Consider the following 15,440-nt stretch of genomic DNA (forward strand, 5'->3'; position numbering starts at 1 on the left):
AGGATTGCAGGGGCCAGGGTGGGAGCGGGAGACCCTGGATAGGGCTGGCACAGCGTCTGGGGGAGGACAGGTGCTGTTTGGGTTCGGGAGTATAGGCCAGGGTAGAAAGAGGCAAATGGACTAGAACTGGGGTTTAAAGGTGCTGTCAACAGACCCTGTGAGTGGGTGAGGGGATGAGAGGAAGAGAGAGGATGAGGGTGACAGGGCACTACATGAGAGTCTTCACCAGTCAAGGGTTGATTTAGCAAGGCACCAAGCACATAGACGTGCTCAATAAATACTGCCCATTAAAGAGCAGAGTGTCTTGCCCAACCTTCTTCCAGGACCAGCCCTGCATATTATGCAGGGTGGCATTTCGGGTCTCAGTTCCCTGGTTTGGGCCAGATGACCTCTGAGGGAAGAACGGAGGACTCTCCACACTGGAAGCGTCCAGTGTGTGCCAGGACAGCATGAGCCCTGGGCAGGGACCCACCCACGGTCACTGAGCTTGTCAGGGGCAGAGCAAGACCCAGAAACCAAGTCTCCCGATGCTGTAAAATCCCCTCTGGGATCTGAAAAGTCTACGATTTCCCAGGCTTGAATTCCAATGGCATCTTCCTCCAGAATCCACTGATGAACTTGTCCCGAAGACAGTTTCCTGACCCTGAGGCTTCAGCAGTGCCAGGAGTCCCACCTCAGAGCCTTTGCACTTACCCTTGCCTTTTCTCAACCTTCCCGTGACTCCTCTGCACCCTTTTCCCTAGCAGTCCAGCAGAGGCGGGCCTGTGCAGCCTGCAGCAAGTCCCAGTACAGGGCAGCAGCTCAGGCATCCGGAGGGGCAGATCACTGTAGCCCTGCCTCACCTCCTAGCACAGCCCACTTGGAAGGACTCCCCAGCCCTGCACCAGGAGAGGCCGGCAGAGCTGCCAACTCCCGCCCTGCTTGGAGGCGCCACAGCCTCCCCACCCCCAACCCAATGGGCCAGCCCTGGCTCCTAGGGGCCAAGCCACATAGGATAGACCCACCTTTCCTGCTGGGATTCAGCCCAGGCGGAATGCCCCTTTCTTCCTCCTCACCCAGTTCGGATGTGAGTCAGGGAAGGTCCCATTGACATTTTTCCTCTATCCTGCTCCCTGGCTTACGGGTGGGAGTGGGGGGGCATGGAGCCGGCACAGCCTTCCTTCTGTGGTGGGGAGGAGAGGTGGGGCCAGCTGGAGCAAATGCACAGGCTGCCTCCCTGGGAAGGTCATCCGGGAGCCTCACACCGACCTGCATTCCTTCCTCCTGTCCCCAAGGCTCTGGCCCAATGCTGGCCCCAGACTCAGGATACAGGCCTCATAGTTAACCCCAGTGTGGTCCCCGCCTCACTCAGGGCCAAGTTCAGACAAGAGGCAATCAGGGGCTTAAGTGGCTGCCAGAGAAGGCCAGCCGCCTGGTTATTAAATATTAAGTGGCAAGAGCCTGGGAACATATAATTGCGAATGAGACTTTGGAGCAGATGTTGCCAACAGCTTGGACCAGTGCTCACAGTTGGGACCAATGGGGGATTTCAAGTTACCAAGCTGGGCTGCTGGCAACTGCTCTGCATTGACTGGGCACTGCTGGGTGTCAGGCTCTGAACTGGACGTTATATGTAGAAAGATTGATCGGGCACTGGTCTAACTTCAAGGGGTTCCTGGTCTGGTAGAGAAGACAGACAAAGAAAGCAAAGATTCATGACCTAAGGCAGAAGTTCTGGGCCACAGGTAATCCTAGGGGAGGTGTGGGCCCCGGGAGACACCTATAAAGGGATAGGGAATAGAGGTTTCAGAGGGGAAAAACTGAAGGATACATTCAATCGGTTAGTCATTCAACAAACATTGATTGAATGCCTATGGCGTGTCAAACACTGTTGTAGATTCTGGGAAATAAAGTATGAAATAAGTCAAACTCTTTCATGGCACTTAAGGTTGAGTGAGACCTTGCATTCCATGGATGGATAAGAGTTTTACATCATGACGAAGAGGCAGAAAGGAACAAGCCCACACAGATTTGGAGGCATGAAGAAGTTAAATAGATTCAAGGTGAGTAGGGAGTTCAGTGTGGCTGGACACGTGTGGAGGGAGAGATGGGCTGGCTAGCAAGCAGTCCGGGCCTGAAAAGCTGCCATGCTCAGAAGTTTGGGTGAGTCCTGGAGGAGGTCAAAGTACAGTGGAGTGACCTCCCTCAGAGACAGTCCATGGCTCCCAGGATCCCTGCCATAGGACTAGCCTTTTAAGCTGCCATCCTGAGAAGCCATAAGGGGAAGGAGAGACCCCATTGGGCATCCTGGAGAGTATCTCTGCCTGATTAGCCACCCACTCCACCCCAAGCTGGGTTACTGAGCCTCCACAGTAGAGGAGCTCAAAGGAGCCCTGCCGGGCCCTGGCTTTCCTCATACCTGCAGGCTGTTACGCCAGCTCCTGAATGGCTGAAAACATACTCTGGGAACATAGGCGCCTTTGTCTTTGAGAGGAAGGCGGTGCTCTCAGAAGGTGGGGGGGGGGGGGGAGTGGGTATTATGAGAGCCCAGACCATTCGGGAGACAAGTCCTTGCCAAGGGAAGATTCCAGTACAACATCCCCAAGAATGTCCCAGCTGAGTGGGCCAGACTCTCTCCACTGCCCGGCCCAGAGTCAGGGGGGTAGACAGGATGAACTTTCAAGGTCATTCCTTGGCCATGATTCTATTCAAAGAAAAGCAAGAGAACAGGGAGAAAGAGAAGATTTGTGTTTGAACATCCTAAGATCCTAGGAGGATTAGAGTCCTGGAACACCATTCTAAGAGTCTAGAGTTGCATGAGGCTGAGATTCTAGAATCCTCTAGATCTACAATTCTAGAATTCTAGAATCCTGTGATTCTAAGACTCTAGCTTGATCAGAAGGAAAATATCATAGACATCACATTCTCTTAATAAAATTCATGCCTCTGGAGAGAACCCTACACCCTTAACTCCAAAGGCAAGCAGGCTTGTTTTCCCCTTTCTGCCTTTAAATTGTCTTCTCCCTCCTTGGTGTCTGCTCATCTGCACACCCCCCTCCACATTCCCTCCTCCAAGGCTGGCAGCCACACATTTGCCATCTGCATATAACCCAGTGATTAGCACAGCCGCGGAGCAGGAGAGGGGGGTGTGGAGCTCTTGCTGCCTGCCAGTCAGAGGGCGACCAGGCTGCAGGGGAGTCACTCCTGGCTCCCCAATAAGGCTAAGTAGGGAGAGGAGACACACTCATGCAGACACACACACACACACACACACACAGGCCCCAGGCACACAGACACACAAAGACACAGAGGAGCTTGCACATCACACATGGGCATCTGCCTACAGCATGGCACTCACACACATGCAAACAAGACAAACAAATAGAGGCAGACACACAACTCTACAGTGACACCCCCCCAACACATACATATATTAAGACCAAGAGAAAGACATGCGTAGCACACATGGATATTTGCTGTGCAACACACACTCATCTATAGAGACAGAGCCACACAGAGAAACACAATAGTATGCACATATATGCACAAACACTTTTAGACAAACCCAAAGATACACATTACTTAGATACATATTATACATACAGCACTAAGTTGTTAGTGAACCCACCAAAGGAGAATTGGCAAGAGTCATCCTTCCAATCCCCCCTCATCCCTCTGCCATTCCCACTCATTCATGGGACATAGCTGCAGGCCTACTGTGCACACAGCCTGGCTTTTGGCCCTTGGGAGAGAGATCCCGGAGCTGTGACACAGTGGAGCACAGCTCAGAAACAGCGGAAACACACACAGGCATTGAGTTCAGGAAATCATTCCTAGAGCTGAACAAAATGGATTGCCCAGAAAGGTAATGAGTTCCCCGTTGCTAGAGGCAATCTAGTGTAACAGAGAGGTTTGTGCATCAGACGGAAGAAAGAGTGCTGGGGTGGGGGGGCAGGACTGAAGGCCTTCAAAATCCATCCAGCTCTAATATTCTCTGTTTCTATCAATTCTACTGGGTTTCAAAACAGTGATCTTCAACATTTTTATCATATTCCCTATCAGCAAAAACATTCTATTTTATCTTATTTTATTTTTCAGTAAAAACATTTTAAACATACATCCTCAATGTATGTTTATTTATAAATGTTTATACCTCTTAGGATGACACGTTATATACTTCATAGAACATACAGACACACAGACACAAAAATAGAAAAACTTGAAATAATGAGATGAAAACACACAGATCACTACCTGAAACGACAGGTAGAACTGGTGGGAAAGTGATAGAACATTTATTGAGTGCCTCCTGTGTGCCAGACTTTTGATATATATTATTTCTTTGAATCTTCAGAATAGCCCTGTAAAGAGGCTATCATGTTTTTTTTTTCCCCCTCTTTACAGATGAGAAACTGAAGCACAGAGAAGCAAAGTCTCTTACCCAAAGTCACGCCACCTGTAGCTGGCAAGGCTGGAATCCAGACCCAAGCTGACTGGCTCTGAAGCCTACTGCTTCCCACTGAAGCTTTGGCATCAAGCAGTGAAGGGGTGGGGTTTGCATGGGGTCAGGGAAAGATCCATTTGGTTCTTGTACAAATGGTGGCAAGTTTGAGGCCCTCAGGCTGGGAGGAAGAGGCTATAAAACTTGTCAAGAGCCTCAAATGACACCTGGAAGGATTTGGGCCTGCAACTAAGCAGCAGATAGGATCCTCAGGCCACCCAGTACGGTGGGCGAGACACATACTTTGCTACTCAGAGACCAGCAAGCTTGAGCCTCATCTTGGAGTTGGTTCTACAGGGCAGAGTCTCAGGCCCCAGCCTGACCCGGCTGAGTTAGAATCTACATTTAACAAGGTTAAAGTCTGGATTACATTCAATTCATCTGGTCTGTGATCCCATCCCACTGGGATGAAGGCAAGCAAGCCCAGCCTTGATCATTCTGGGGGTTCCCTCCTCTGCGGAATTGGCTCAGTTCCAGAGGCTTAGAGAGTCCCCAAAAATCTGAGGTGGCTCCCAGGAATCTGTCTACACTGCTTGCCCTATAGCTCCTCAGCTCCCATCTTGCTCTAAATCAAGCCAAAAGGCTACTCCTTTTGCTAATATTGGAGTGTGGTTCTCCCTCTCACTTCCTTCTGGAAACTGCATTCCCTGAGCAAAACCCCATTCCCTGAGCAAGAACGGTGCATATCAGCCATGCATTCATCTACACACCCTCCCTCCAAAGGGAATGTCCCTCCCCCCCCGAGTCCCCCAGTGTCCCCTTGGCCCAGGGCCGCAGCAGGTGCTCAGTACATATCTGTGACCCAAGGATGGCCAAACCATCATCCCACTCAAGGGGCCCCACAGGCTCAGCAGCACTGCGCAGCCCTGGAGTCTATAGTGAGGTCAGAGGCCTTGCAACTCAGGGCTGGCTTCCTGTAGTCACTCCTTTTTGCTTGCCCCAAGGCCATGTCCCCGGGTCCCCACGCACACAGGTCCCGCCCAGTCTGGAAGCCCCGGGTGCTCCACCATGTTCTTCCTCTACCCCAGCTGCTCCTGATTCTCTCCAGTAATTTCTTCCATTTGAGACTTTGACCAGAAGACAGAGAGTCTTAACTATGGGCCGCCCTTCTGCCCACATCCCAGCAGTACCTACTGACTACACCCAATTATTTGCTGGGAGCTGGGGAGAGAAAAGCCCAGAGGCACAGACTCAGGCTAATATGGCCTAATTTGGCCTGTTTCCCTCCCTTTGCCTCAGTCTCCTCTGCTCCAGGGGGTCAATTACTACTTTCTTGGCTGGACAGGGCATGACACTCACAGAGAGAGGAAACTCCAGAGGTGTATTTCAGGCACGAGACCACCCAGTGCTCCAGGCACTTGGGAGTAGGAGAGGGAGGAGGGTGGGTTGTGGATAAGGAGGGCACATAAGGGATTTGGTACCAAAGGGTCTGGTTCATCACCTTGTTTGCCGCCAATGCCATGTCACTCAAGTGGTCTCTGCCCCTCATGGAACCTCAGTTTGCTCAACTACACAAATGAAGAGGCATGAGAGGAGTCAACTCTGGCCAGGCAAGATGGAGCCGAGGAGCTGCAGGGCAAGCAGCTGCCAGGCTCCCATGACTTAATGGGCTCTGGAGGGGACCTCCCATCCCGCCTTCCTCCTTGCTCCGGAGGCAGCAGCAGTGTGGAGGCTGGTGTGGCCACCTGCTATCCCCAAGGCCACAGAAGCTGAGCGGAGAAAGTGGTGTATGTTACTTTGGTTTTCCCTGAGAGCCAGGCCAGTTCCTGCCCAGGGACAGATACTTCCTCTCGGGAATAGGAATGAAGCCAACTGGACTCCTGGCCTGCCTGCCTGCCTGCCTGGGAAGGAAACCCAACTTCAATGAGTACATCTGTTCCTCGAGGAATCCCAGCCCAAGCAGGGCTGTCGGGGCAGAGGAGCCCATGCCCCCCAGTCGAACAACTGGTGCCTCTTGGACAGAGCTATGGGCCACTGATCCCCCTCTATTACTCCGTCCATGTTATTTACTGAGGCCCTGCCCTGTGTAAGCACAGCTCCAGGCACAGGAGAACAGACATAAGGACCCTGCATGGAGCTCAAATTTGAAAGGGGGAAAGTCAGAGCCACCAAGAAGTATATAATATTTATATGCAATCAAGAAAAAGAAAGTGGGGTAAGAAATGATGGGACACTTTTAGACAGAGTGGTTGGGATGGGCTTCTCTGAGGAGGGGACATTTAGGTAGGGACCCAAAGGAAGAGATGGAGCAAGCCAGGTAGCTAGCTGGGGAGAGGGGGCCCTGGGTCCAGGGAGCAAGTACAAAGGCCATGAGGTGGGCAATTACTCGGCATGTTCAAGGAATGCAGAGGAGATGACTATCGCTGGAGTAGAGTGAGCCAGGGCAAGAGAAGGGGTAGTGGGTAAGGTCAGGCAGGGCTTTGTGGGCCACACTGAGTCCTAGGTTTTACTGCAAGAGGCAACAGGAAAAGCTACTGGGAGGTTTAGACCCAAGGCAGGATAGGATGGGGAGGCTGGAGAGCAAGCAGGAACCCAGTGTGGTGGTAACTGCTCTAATCCAGGTGAGATCTGGAGGTGGTGGGGCCAGAGGGTGACACAGGCAGTAAGAAGTGGTCAGATTCGGAGTCTCTTTGAAAGGTAGATCCAGAGGATCGTCGGGCAGGACAGTGAGTAGGGAGGAAGAAAAAGTGAGGACACCTGAGCAAGCACAGGAACAGAGCTGAGATGGAGAAGTCAAGGCAGAAGCAGGCACCAAACAGGGTTCTCGGCAGCTGTTCCTCCCCAGCACAGTCGCATTCTCTCTCTCACACACATACACACCCTTGCCCTTTTTATCTATTAAGCCTGCCCTCAACCTGTTATCCGATAAGGACACTGAGGCTGGGAAGCAGCCAAGATCACATAGCTAGCTCCGTCCAGAGCCTGGAGTTGAACACACATCCCAGCCTCTGAGCTATACTGTCCCATCACCACTGGGAAGAGTTAGACTCATCTGTCCATTCATTATTTCATTCACAAGTCAGTTGCTCGTGTGCCTCCAGCCAGCCAACAGGCCCAGGCTGGGTGCCACAGAGGGGTCTGGGAATCAGGAAGCCAGCCCTCCAGTGCCAAGGGAGACCCCAAGACAGCAGCACCATGGGGCCCCGGGCTCCCAGCAAAGCAGAAGTCAGAATGTGCAGAAGTTGGGAGCAGGGGCTGGAGGATGAGAACTGGATTCAGAGTCTAATGCTGTAGCTCACAAGCTTACCCTGAACCTCCCTATGCCTCAGCTTTCTCATCTGTGAAATGGGGATAAGAATTGTGGTCATGTGAGTTGGAGTGAGGGGCATGAGAGAATCTGCTGGAGTCCTTCAAGCCTGGGGCTCAGAAGGTGCTTGTACACTGTAGCTGTATTATATCACCACCGGGCAGAGTCTGCACTTGAACTCAGGTTTCCCGGTAGGCGCCAAAGCAATCAGCTCTCTGTCCTGACGCCAGCCCTTGCATCACCACCCTGCAGAGCACCCCCACCCAGAGGTGTTGGGAGAGGCTTGGCTCCACACAGCTGGGCTCAGCTCCTGGCGGAGCCAGAGCCCCAGAGCCTGAGAACAGTGTTTAGGGCCTGACAGCCTGGTCCCACCCCTAAGGAGCTCAGGCGAGCCGCCTGCCTGCTTGCCTGCCAAGACACTTAGATGCTGACTTCCCCTGGAAAGCACTAATTACAGCATGGCTCCTCCAGGCCCTGGCTCGGTGATCTGTCACAGCCCCTCAGCTCCGGGGCACTGGCTACAATCTCTGAGCCACACCATTGCCCCCTCTGTTCTCCCCTGGGCAGGGAGAACAGTAAACAGAGGGCTAGACAGACCCACCAGTGGGAATGCTGGGACTGAGCTCTGAAACATTCCTGTCACTGTATCTGGTGGTCCCTGGATCAGACCGCAGCAGCAGCAGCAGCAGCAGCAGCAGCAGCAGCAGCGCCCGGGACCTTGTTAGAAATGCAAGTTCTCAGGCCTTACCTAAGACCCGCTGAATCAGTTAATCAGAGGGTGGAGCCCCAGGATCCACTAACAACCCCTCCTCCAGGTGATGATGATGCCTGCTCAGTAGGAGAACCACAGCTCTGATTCCTGTGCAGCTATGGTTGAAAGGTGGGGTGCTGTGGAGAGGTGATTAGAAGTGGGGTACTTTAAAGCACAGCCTCAGAGAGACCCTTCAAATCTAGGCTCTGCTGATTTCTTACCCTGGCATCTTTTTTAACTGGGTACATATTTACTGACAACCTACTCTCTACTGTTGAAGGCCCTGGGGCTGCAGGATGGGTTGAAAACAACAGCAATCAGCAAGATCTTTTCCTATATGAACTCATCCCTTGCAAGAGACGTTTGAGGTATGTTTCTATTAATCTCCAGTCTGGGCAAGTGAGGCCCAGAGGGGCAAGGTAGTTTGCCCCATAGTCAATCTGAGTAGCACTGGCATCTGAGCCACAGGATATGCCTCCAGGGCCAGGCATTGGGCCCCTGGGTGGGGCTGACTTGTGGCTGGTCAAGGAGATGCAAAATGCCATAAAGACCCCCACCCCTGGCAGGTCATGCTGTGTGCTAGGAAGACAAAGTTAGAAAGGGGGTAGAGCACTTTGGGGTTTGAAGAGGTGACTCTTTTAACAGGGGGGCCTGGGGAGGTGACCTGGGAGCAGAGACTTCAGTAAGGCACCTTTCTGTCTGTAAAATGAAGGCACTGGGGCACCTGAGTGGCTCAGTGGTTGAGTGTCTACCTTCGACTCAGGTTGTGATCTTGGGGTCCGGGGACTGGGTCCCGCATCAGGCTCCCCACTGGGAGCCCGCTTCTCCCTCTGCCTATGTTTCTGACTCTTTCTCTGTGTCTCTCATGAATAAAAAACAACAAACTCAGTTCTCCAGAAAGCAACAGTTCCCATTTGTCCAGCAGCTACCGTGCTTTTCAGGCATGTTCTTTATGACATATTCAGACCACACTAAGGAGGGGGACTTGACAGTGCCTTCATTTTATTTTATTTATTTACTTTTTAAATGTTATTTATTCATGAGAGACACCCAGAGAGAGGCAGAGAAGGTAGAGGGAGATGCAGGCTCCCCTCAGGGACCCCGATGCAGGACTTGATCCCAGGACCCCAGGATCACACCCTGAGCTGAAGGTCAATGCTCAACCACTGAGCCACCCAGGTGCCCCCAGTTGTTGGTTTTATAATGGGGTCACTTTCTAGCCACGTGGACTCGGCAGGTCACTTCACCTCTCTGAGCCTCCAATTCCTTGGCTGTAACCATCATGTGGTCATCATGTGGTTCTCAAGATGAGGTCCTGGGATCAGCAGCTGGAGAACTGAGTTCTAATCCTAACTGGCTTGGCCACTCACCAGCTGTGTGTCCCCGGCAGGTCACTCCATCCCCGTGAGCAGGGGCACCTCGGCCAGAGCCCGCACACAGGTCAGGGAGCACGGGGCAGGGAGCAGAGCAAGCCCCAGTGAGGAGGTGAGGAGCTGAGGACGCTCCCACCGCCTGCCCCCGCCAGGCTAGCTCACCACTCACCAGGAGCTCCTCTCTGGGGCAGTGGGCTCCCTGGCCCAGGCTGCCTGGGAGTCCTGGCTATTTTTATTTTTATTGTTCTGGCTCCATAGCTGAGGCCTGTAACTCCACATGGCTCCTCTCGCCCAGAAAACTAGGCGGTTGGCAGCTCTCGTCTCCCGAAAGGACCCGTGCAAAGGCAGCCTGGCCGGCCCGCCTGCCTGCTGACGCCAGCCCGGGGCTCCGGGAAGCCAGCAGCGGAGCCCAGGCAGAGGGGGCTGCCAGCAGGTCCCGGCCTGCCCGGGGAACAGTGACCCTGGCCCGGTGGCTTTCTGCCTCTGGGAACATGGTGCTGTTGCTGGGGCTTCGGTGAGATGACGCATCACGGGAGCTGGTGTGCACCCACGGCCCGTCCCCCGCCCCAGCTACTGTGGCCGCTTCATGACTGTGACCCCTCGTGTCAGTGTGGGCCTGCCTATTCCCGTTTCACAGACAAAGAGACTGAGGCTCACACACACACATAAAAACGTTTCCCTGAGCCACAGAAGCCAAATTGGCAGTCTTGGCTCCGAAGCCCCTGATCCCCCTGCCCCTCCTCATGCTTGTTCCAGTCTGCTTTCCAGTGCACCCTGGACAACAGGGGAAGGATGCCACCTGATTTCCCTAAAGGCCCCTCTGGCTGCTGCGTAGAGAGGAGATGGGGGAAGGGGGGCCCAAGGCAGCAAGAAGGTGCCCAGGTGGGAGATGATGAAGGCACCCAGAAGTGGTTTGGTTCTGGACATGCCGGGAAGGTAGAGCCAGGGATTGCTGACAGGTTGCCCACAGGGAGTGACAGAGAAGAAAAAGCAAGGAGGGACAGCCTCTGGCTTGGCTTCCCGAATCCCTCAGTCTTCCCTCAAATATCATGTCCTCGGAGGCCTTCCTTGACCCATCTCCTCTCACAGGCTCTCCTGGGCCCCTTCCCTGCTCATTTTCCCCTGTAGACTTCGCCCCATCTTCCATGTTGAGTTGTCTGTTTCCCTCTGCTGGCAACTTTCAGCCCTTTGCAGGCAGGAGTTTTTGTCTTTTTTTTTTTCCCAACTGCTCTATCCCCAGGGTCTAGCACAGTGCCTGGCACACAGTAGGTGCTTCATAAACATTGTTGAGTGCATGAAGAATGAAGGGTATATGTATGAAAGCAGTTCGATTTTAATCCAGGGCAACCCAGGACGCCTCCTCAGAGGAGGCAGCTGATTCACCTCAATTATCTGCCATAATCTGCATGACCTCAGGCACATTGTCACCCAACCTCAGCATACTGAGCTGCCCATTGGTCTTGGTGACCTTCCAGCCCTGACAGCGAACGGTGATTTTTCTGTGGTGGCTGGACCAGAACAGGCCAGACCCCCTCCTGGGGCAGAGAGGAGGATGGAAGGGGCCCCTGCGTGGGGCAGCCCTGCTGGCTGCCTTTGCCAAAGGTGCTCTATATAAATAGCAGGTGGTTCAATTATTATCCTTCCTAATCCGCAGCTTCCTAATCCTGAGCAGGTCTGTGTGTGTGTGTGTGTGTGTGTGTGTGTGTGTGTGTGTGTGTGTGCTGGGGAACAGTGAATGGCAGAGCTTTCTGGAAGCCCAGGCCAGGAGACCGCCTCGTCTCTTGACCTTCAGCGGTAGCTCCTGCCCTCTCCTTGCACCCCAGAAGGATTCGGGTGATAGATTTTCCCAGGAGCCTCAGCGGCTCACCTTCATGGTCTCAGCCAGATGTGGCCTGCAGAGATGGAGACTGCCCGTCCCCTACCTCAGATATGAAGAGGACCCCAAAACCACCTCCTCACTGGTGCCCTGATTCCATGCTCCCCTCTCTCAAGCATACCCTCTAGCCTCCACCAGAGTGGCCTTTTAAAACATATAAATCAGACCATGGTGCTTCCCTGCTCAATGCCCTCCAATGATTTTCCTACCTGCAGAATACATGCCGGCTTTTTACCAAGGTCTTCAAGGCCATGGGGCTGGACCGCTTTCCCCCATATTTGCTCATTCCCCTCTGGGCAAGCTGGCCCCAGGGCCTTGATATGCGCTGTTTCCTTCACCTGGAATGTCAAGTCCCCAAATCCTCATCTTGCTGCCCCATCTGGTGACTCTGCTCCCAGCATCTCACGCAGGCCCTGCCCTCACTTCTCACTCTCTATGCCTAATCTTCTGTTGTTCATGAATTATTTCTACTCGTCTACTTATCTGTCTCCCCACTAGCATGTAAATTGCTTACGGACGGGGACCTTGTGTGGGTCATTGCTGTGCCTCCCACACCCCAAGAAAAGAAAATCCCCCTGCACTTCAAACACTGCTCAGAACCCTGTGGGCTCCCAAGGACGGTTGCCAGTTTACTTATTTATCAAATGCTGTGTAGCACTCAGATTACATGCTAGGCACTTTTTGAAGCACTGTACAAATATGAATTCATCTGATCCCCGCACCAGCCTTTTTAGGTTGATCCTCCTGTTAGCCTAATCGCAGATGGGGAAGCTGGGGCACAGACATGGTAAGGCATTTCCTCAAGTCTGTACAATCAGAAGAGAAGGCTGGCAGGATTGCAACCCAGGGAGACTGCTTCATGCTCTCAACAGGTGTACGCTGCCTCCCTGTCTTAGCACAACCCCCTGTCCGGACACTGACAGGGAGTCTGGGTGGAGTCACTTTGCAAAGTTCTGCAGCCTGGAAATCCGGGATTGAAATCTTGTTGTTACTCCAGGCCTTGCTGTTTGGCCTTAGGCAAGTCCACTCCCTTTCTGGGCCTCAACTGCTTCTCTATTGATAGGACTGGCTCTTTCTCCACCTCGCTTCATTCATATTCTCCTACAGGCCTTGTGAAGCAAAATTGGTTATAGCTTATTTCCAAGCCCAGATCCCTCCAATGTGCAGAGGGTCCTGGACTCCTCTGATGCCTACCTACCGTGTGGTATCCCTTTGCCAGGTGGCCAGGGCATCCCCAGTCCCTCTCACTGACCTGGGTGCTGTTGGGAACACAGCTTTCCCTCAAGGGAAAAGAGAGAGGGGGAGGTGGGGGTGAGGGGAAGAGAGAGAGAGAGAGAGAGAGAGAGAGAGAGAGAGAGAGAGGCTTCACCAGGAAGCTCTGTCCTGTCTCCAGGCCCCTTCCCCTGCTCTCCCTACCTCTCATTCCCCGACTCCTGCCCCCCAGCATCTTCCGGGAGCCCAGGCCTTCAAGCCCCACCTCTCCCCCACACCCGGCCTGGGCCTTCTGCACCCCCTGAATTGGCTCTGCCTGCCAGAGAGCCCGCTGCCCCCGGTTCGTCGGGACCCTGCCCCTCTGGCTTCTCGGCGCCACAGCCCCCCTTGGCGTTCCCTCTCCTCCCTGCTTCCCTGCGCCTCTTTTCCAGGCGGTACTGAAGTCCTTCCTACACACACGCTATTTTTGTACCATCACTCTCTCCTTCCTCTCCCCTTCCCCCTACATTCACTTACTTCCTGCTTTTCCTTCACCTCGGCCCAGCTCTCAAAGAACCGGGCCCCTGGAGCGCGCGCCTACCCCCAGAGGGGCGTCGGGCTTTGGGGCCCAGGGGCAGGGGCAGTCCCGGGGCGGCCCAAGGCGGACGCCCCCGCCGCGTCCCCGCGCCCCCTCCAGCCGCTCGCCGGCCGCCCGCGGGCGCGAAGCGGGGACCCGCCGCGCGGCCCGGGTCCGGAGGCGGCGGGGAGGTCGGCCGCAACTTCCCCGGTCCACCTTAAGAGGACGATGTAGCCGGCCCGCGGCGCTGACCTTAGGAAAACAAGTTTGCGCAAAGTGGAGCGGGGCCCGGCCTCTGGGCAGCCCCGGCGGCGTTCCCCCGCGTCCCAGCCCCCGCGGCGGCGCAGGTCCGGGCGGAACGGGGCGCCGCGACCGCGACCGGGACCGGGACCGGGGCCGGGGCCGGGGCCGGGACCGGGCAAGCGGGAGGGAGCGGCGCGGGCGCCCGGACTGGCACCGCGTTGCGGCCGGCGGCCCGTCCGGTCCCGGGCGCTCGCGGGGCGGCCGGCGGCGGGGCTCGGGGCCCGGCGGGAGGGCTGGGGCCGACGCAGCCCCCCGCCCCCTCCCCTCCCCCCTCCCCCTCCCCTCCCCCGGGCGCGCGGCCGGCGGGCTACACGGGGCCCACGGGCCCGAGCCCCGCAGCCTCCCCGGGCTGGCGGGAAGGAGGGAGGCGGGGAGGGCGGGCGGGCGGGCGCGCGGGAGGGGGCCGGGCTGCCCGGAGGGCGGGGGCAGCGGCCGGGACTGCGGGCCGGGAGCGAGCCCTGCCGAGCCGCCGGCGCCGCGAGGAGCCCGGGAGGGGCAGGTGGGCAGCGGCGGGGGCGGCGCGCGGGGCTCGGCGGGGCTCGGCGGGGCTGGCGGGGCTGGCGGCTGCCCCTCGCCCCTGCGCGGTCCTCCTCTCTCCCGCGCTGGGGCCGCGATCCGCGCGCCGCCTCGCGCGCTCCTCTCCCTCCCTCTCCCTCCCTCTCCCTCCCCTCTCTCCCTCTCTCCCTCTCTCTCTCTCTCTCTCTCTCTCTCTCTCTCTCTCCCTCTCCCTCTCTCTCCCTCTCTCTCCCCCCCTCTCTCTCTCCCCCTCTCCCCACTTCCCCTCTCCCCCTCTCTCGCCTCTCCGCGCCTCTGGCTCTCCGCCTGGCTCCCTCGGGTCTGTTTCTCTCTCCCGCCGCCTCTCCCTGGCCGTCCCCGGCTTTATTTCTCGCGCGCTCGGGGTCGCTCCCCCTCTCCGTCTCCCGGCCTCCCGGGGTTGGGGGGGTTCCTCCGAAAATCGCGGCGGTGACGGCGGCTCCTAAGCCGCTCCAGGCGCCTGTTCCGGGGAGGTGGGGGGGGGGAAGCCCGGCCGGGGGGAGGTGGGGGGAGAGGAGGGGGAGCCTTAGTCATTTCCCCGCTCCAGCCTGCGCCCGCCCGAGCGCGCACTCACCGCCGCTCTCCCTCCTCGCTCCGCAGCCGCGGCCCATGGAGCCCGCCGGCCCGGCCCCCGGCCGCCTCGGGCCGCTGCTCTGCCTCCTGTTCGCCGCGTCCTGCGCCTGGACAGGTAAGCACCCCTGCCCCCCGCCGTTGCCGTTGCCAGACTGGGGGCCCAGGCCTGCCGGAGCGCCTCTGGGAACCACTGGGCTAATGTCCAGCGGGAGTAAGGGGAGACGTGTCTCTAACCGGGATTACAGAGGCAGAAACTGAGGCCCAGAGACGGCCAGCCACTTGCCCAAGGTCACACAGCCATGGGTAGGACCCACTCTCCGTGGACTCTGATCGCGGGGGCATTGTGCTGGGCACTGGGACATACCCAGATGAATTGGTCCACCCAGCCCCTGCCCAGTCTGACGGGGGAGGCAGGCTGTCAGCAGCTTTCAGAGCCAGGTGCCCCTGGCTTCTCCAGAAGCTCTTTCCCTGGACTTAATGCTCTTGATGAGTCCGACTTCAGGGTCTGAGAGAAGGGGGTCGAGGCAAAGGTCCC

At 56.3% G+C, this 15,440-nt stretch overlaps 1 protein-coding gene across 4 annotated transcripts in view; it reads left to right on the forward strand.

Annotated features, from left to right (window-relative positions):
• The first annotated feature begins 13,633 nt into the window (after positions 1–13,633).
• LOC129523286 (tyrosine-protein phosphatase non-receptor type substrate 1-like) overlaps positions 13,634–15,440 on the forward strand; it is a 42,381-nt gene continuing 40,574 nt past the window's right edge. For 2 of the 4 annotated variants that reach the window (XM_055345954.1, XM_055345982.1), the window contains exons 1-2: positions 14,220–14,297; positions 14,933–15,020. In XM_055345954.1, the coding sequence (XP_055201929.1) occupies positions 14,942–15,020 (79 nt within the window). In that variant the 5' untranslated portion in view covers positions 14,220–14,297; positions 14,933–14,941. Of the gene's footprint in view, positions 13,843–14,219; positions 14,298–14,398; positions 14,634–14,932; positions 15,021–15,440 lie in introns of those variants that run through there. The other 2 variants (XM_055345972.1, XM_055345963.1) reach the window with 2 other exon arrangements.

Source organism: Nyctereutes procyonoides, unplaced genomic scaffold, assembly GCF_905146905.1.
Source record: "Nyctereutes procyonoides isolate TBG_1078 unplaced genomic scaffold, NYPRO_anot_genome, whole genome shotgun sequence".
Lineage (NCBI taxonomy): Eukaryota > Metazoa > Chordata > Mammalia > Carnivora > Canidae > Nyctereutes > Nyctereutes procyonoides.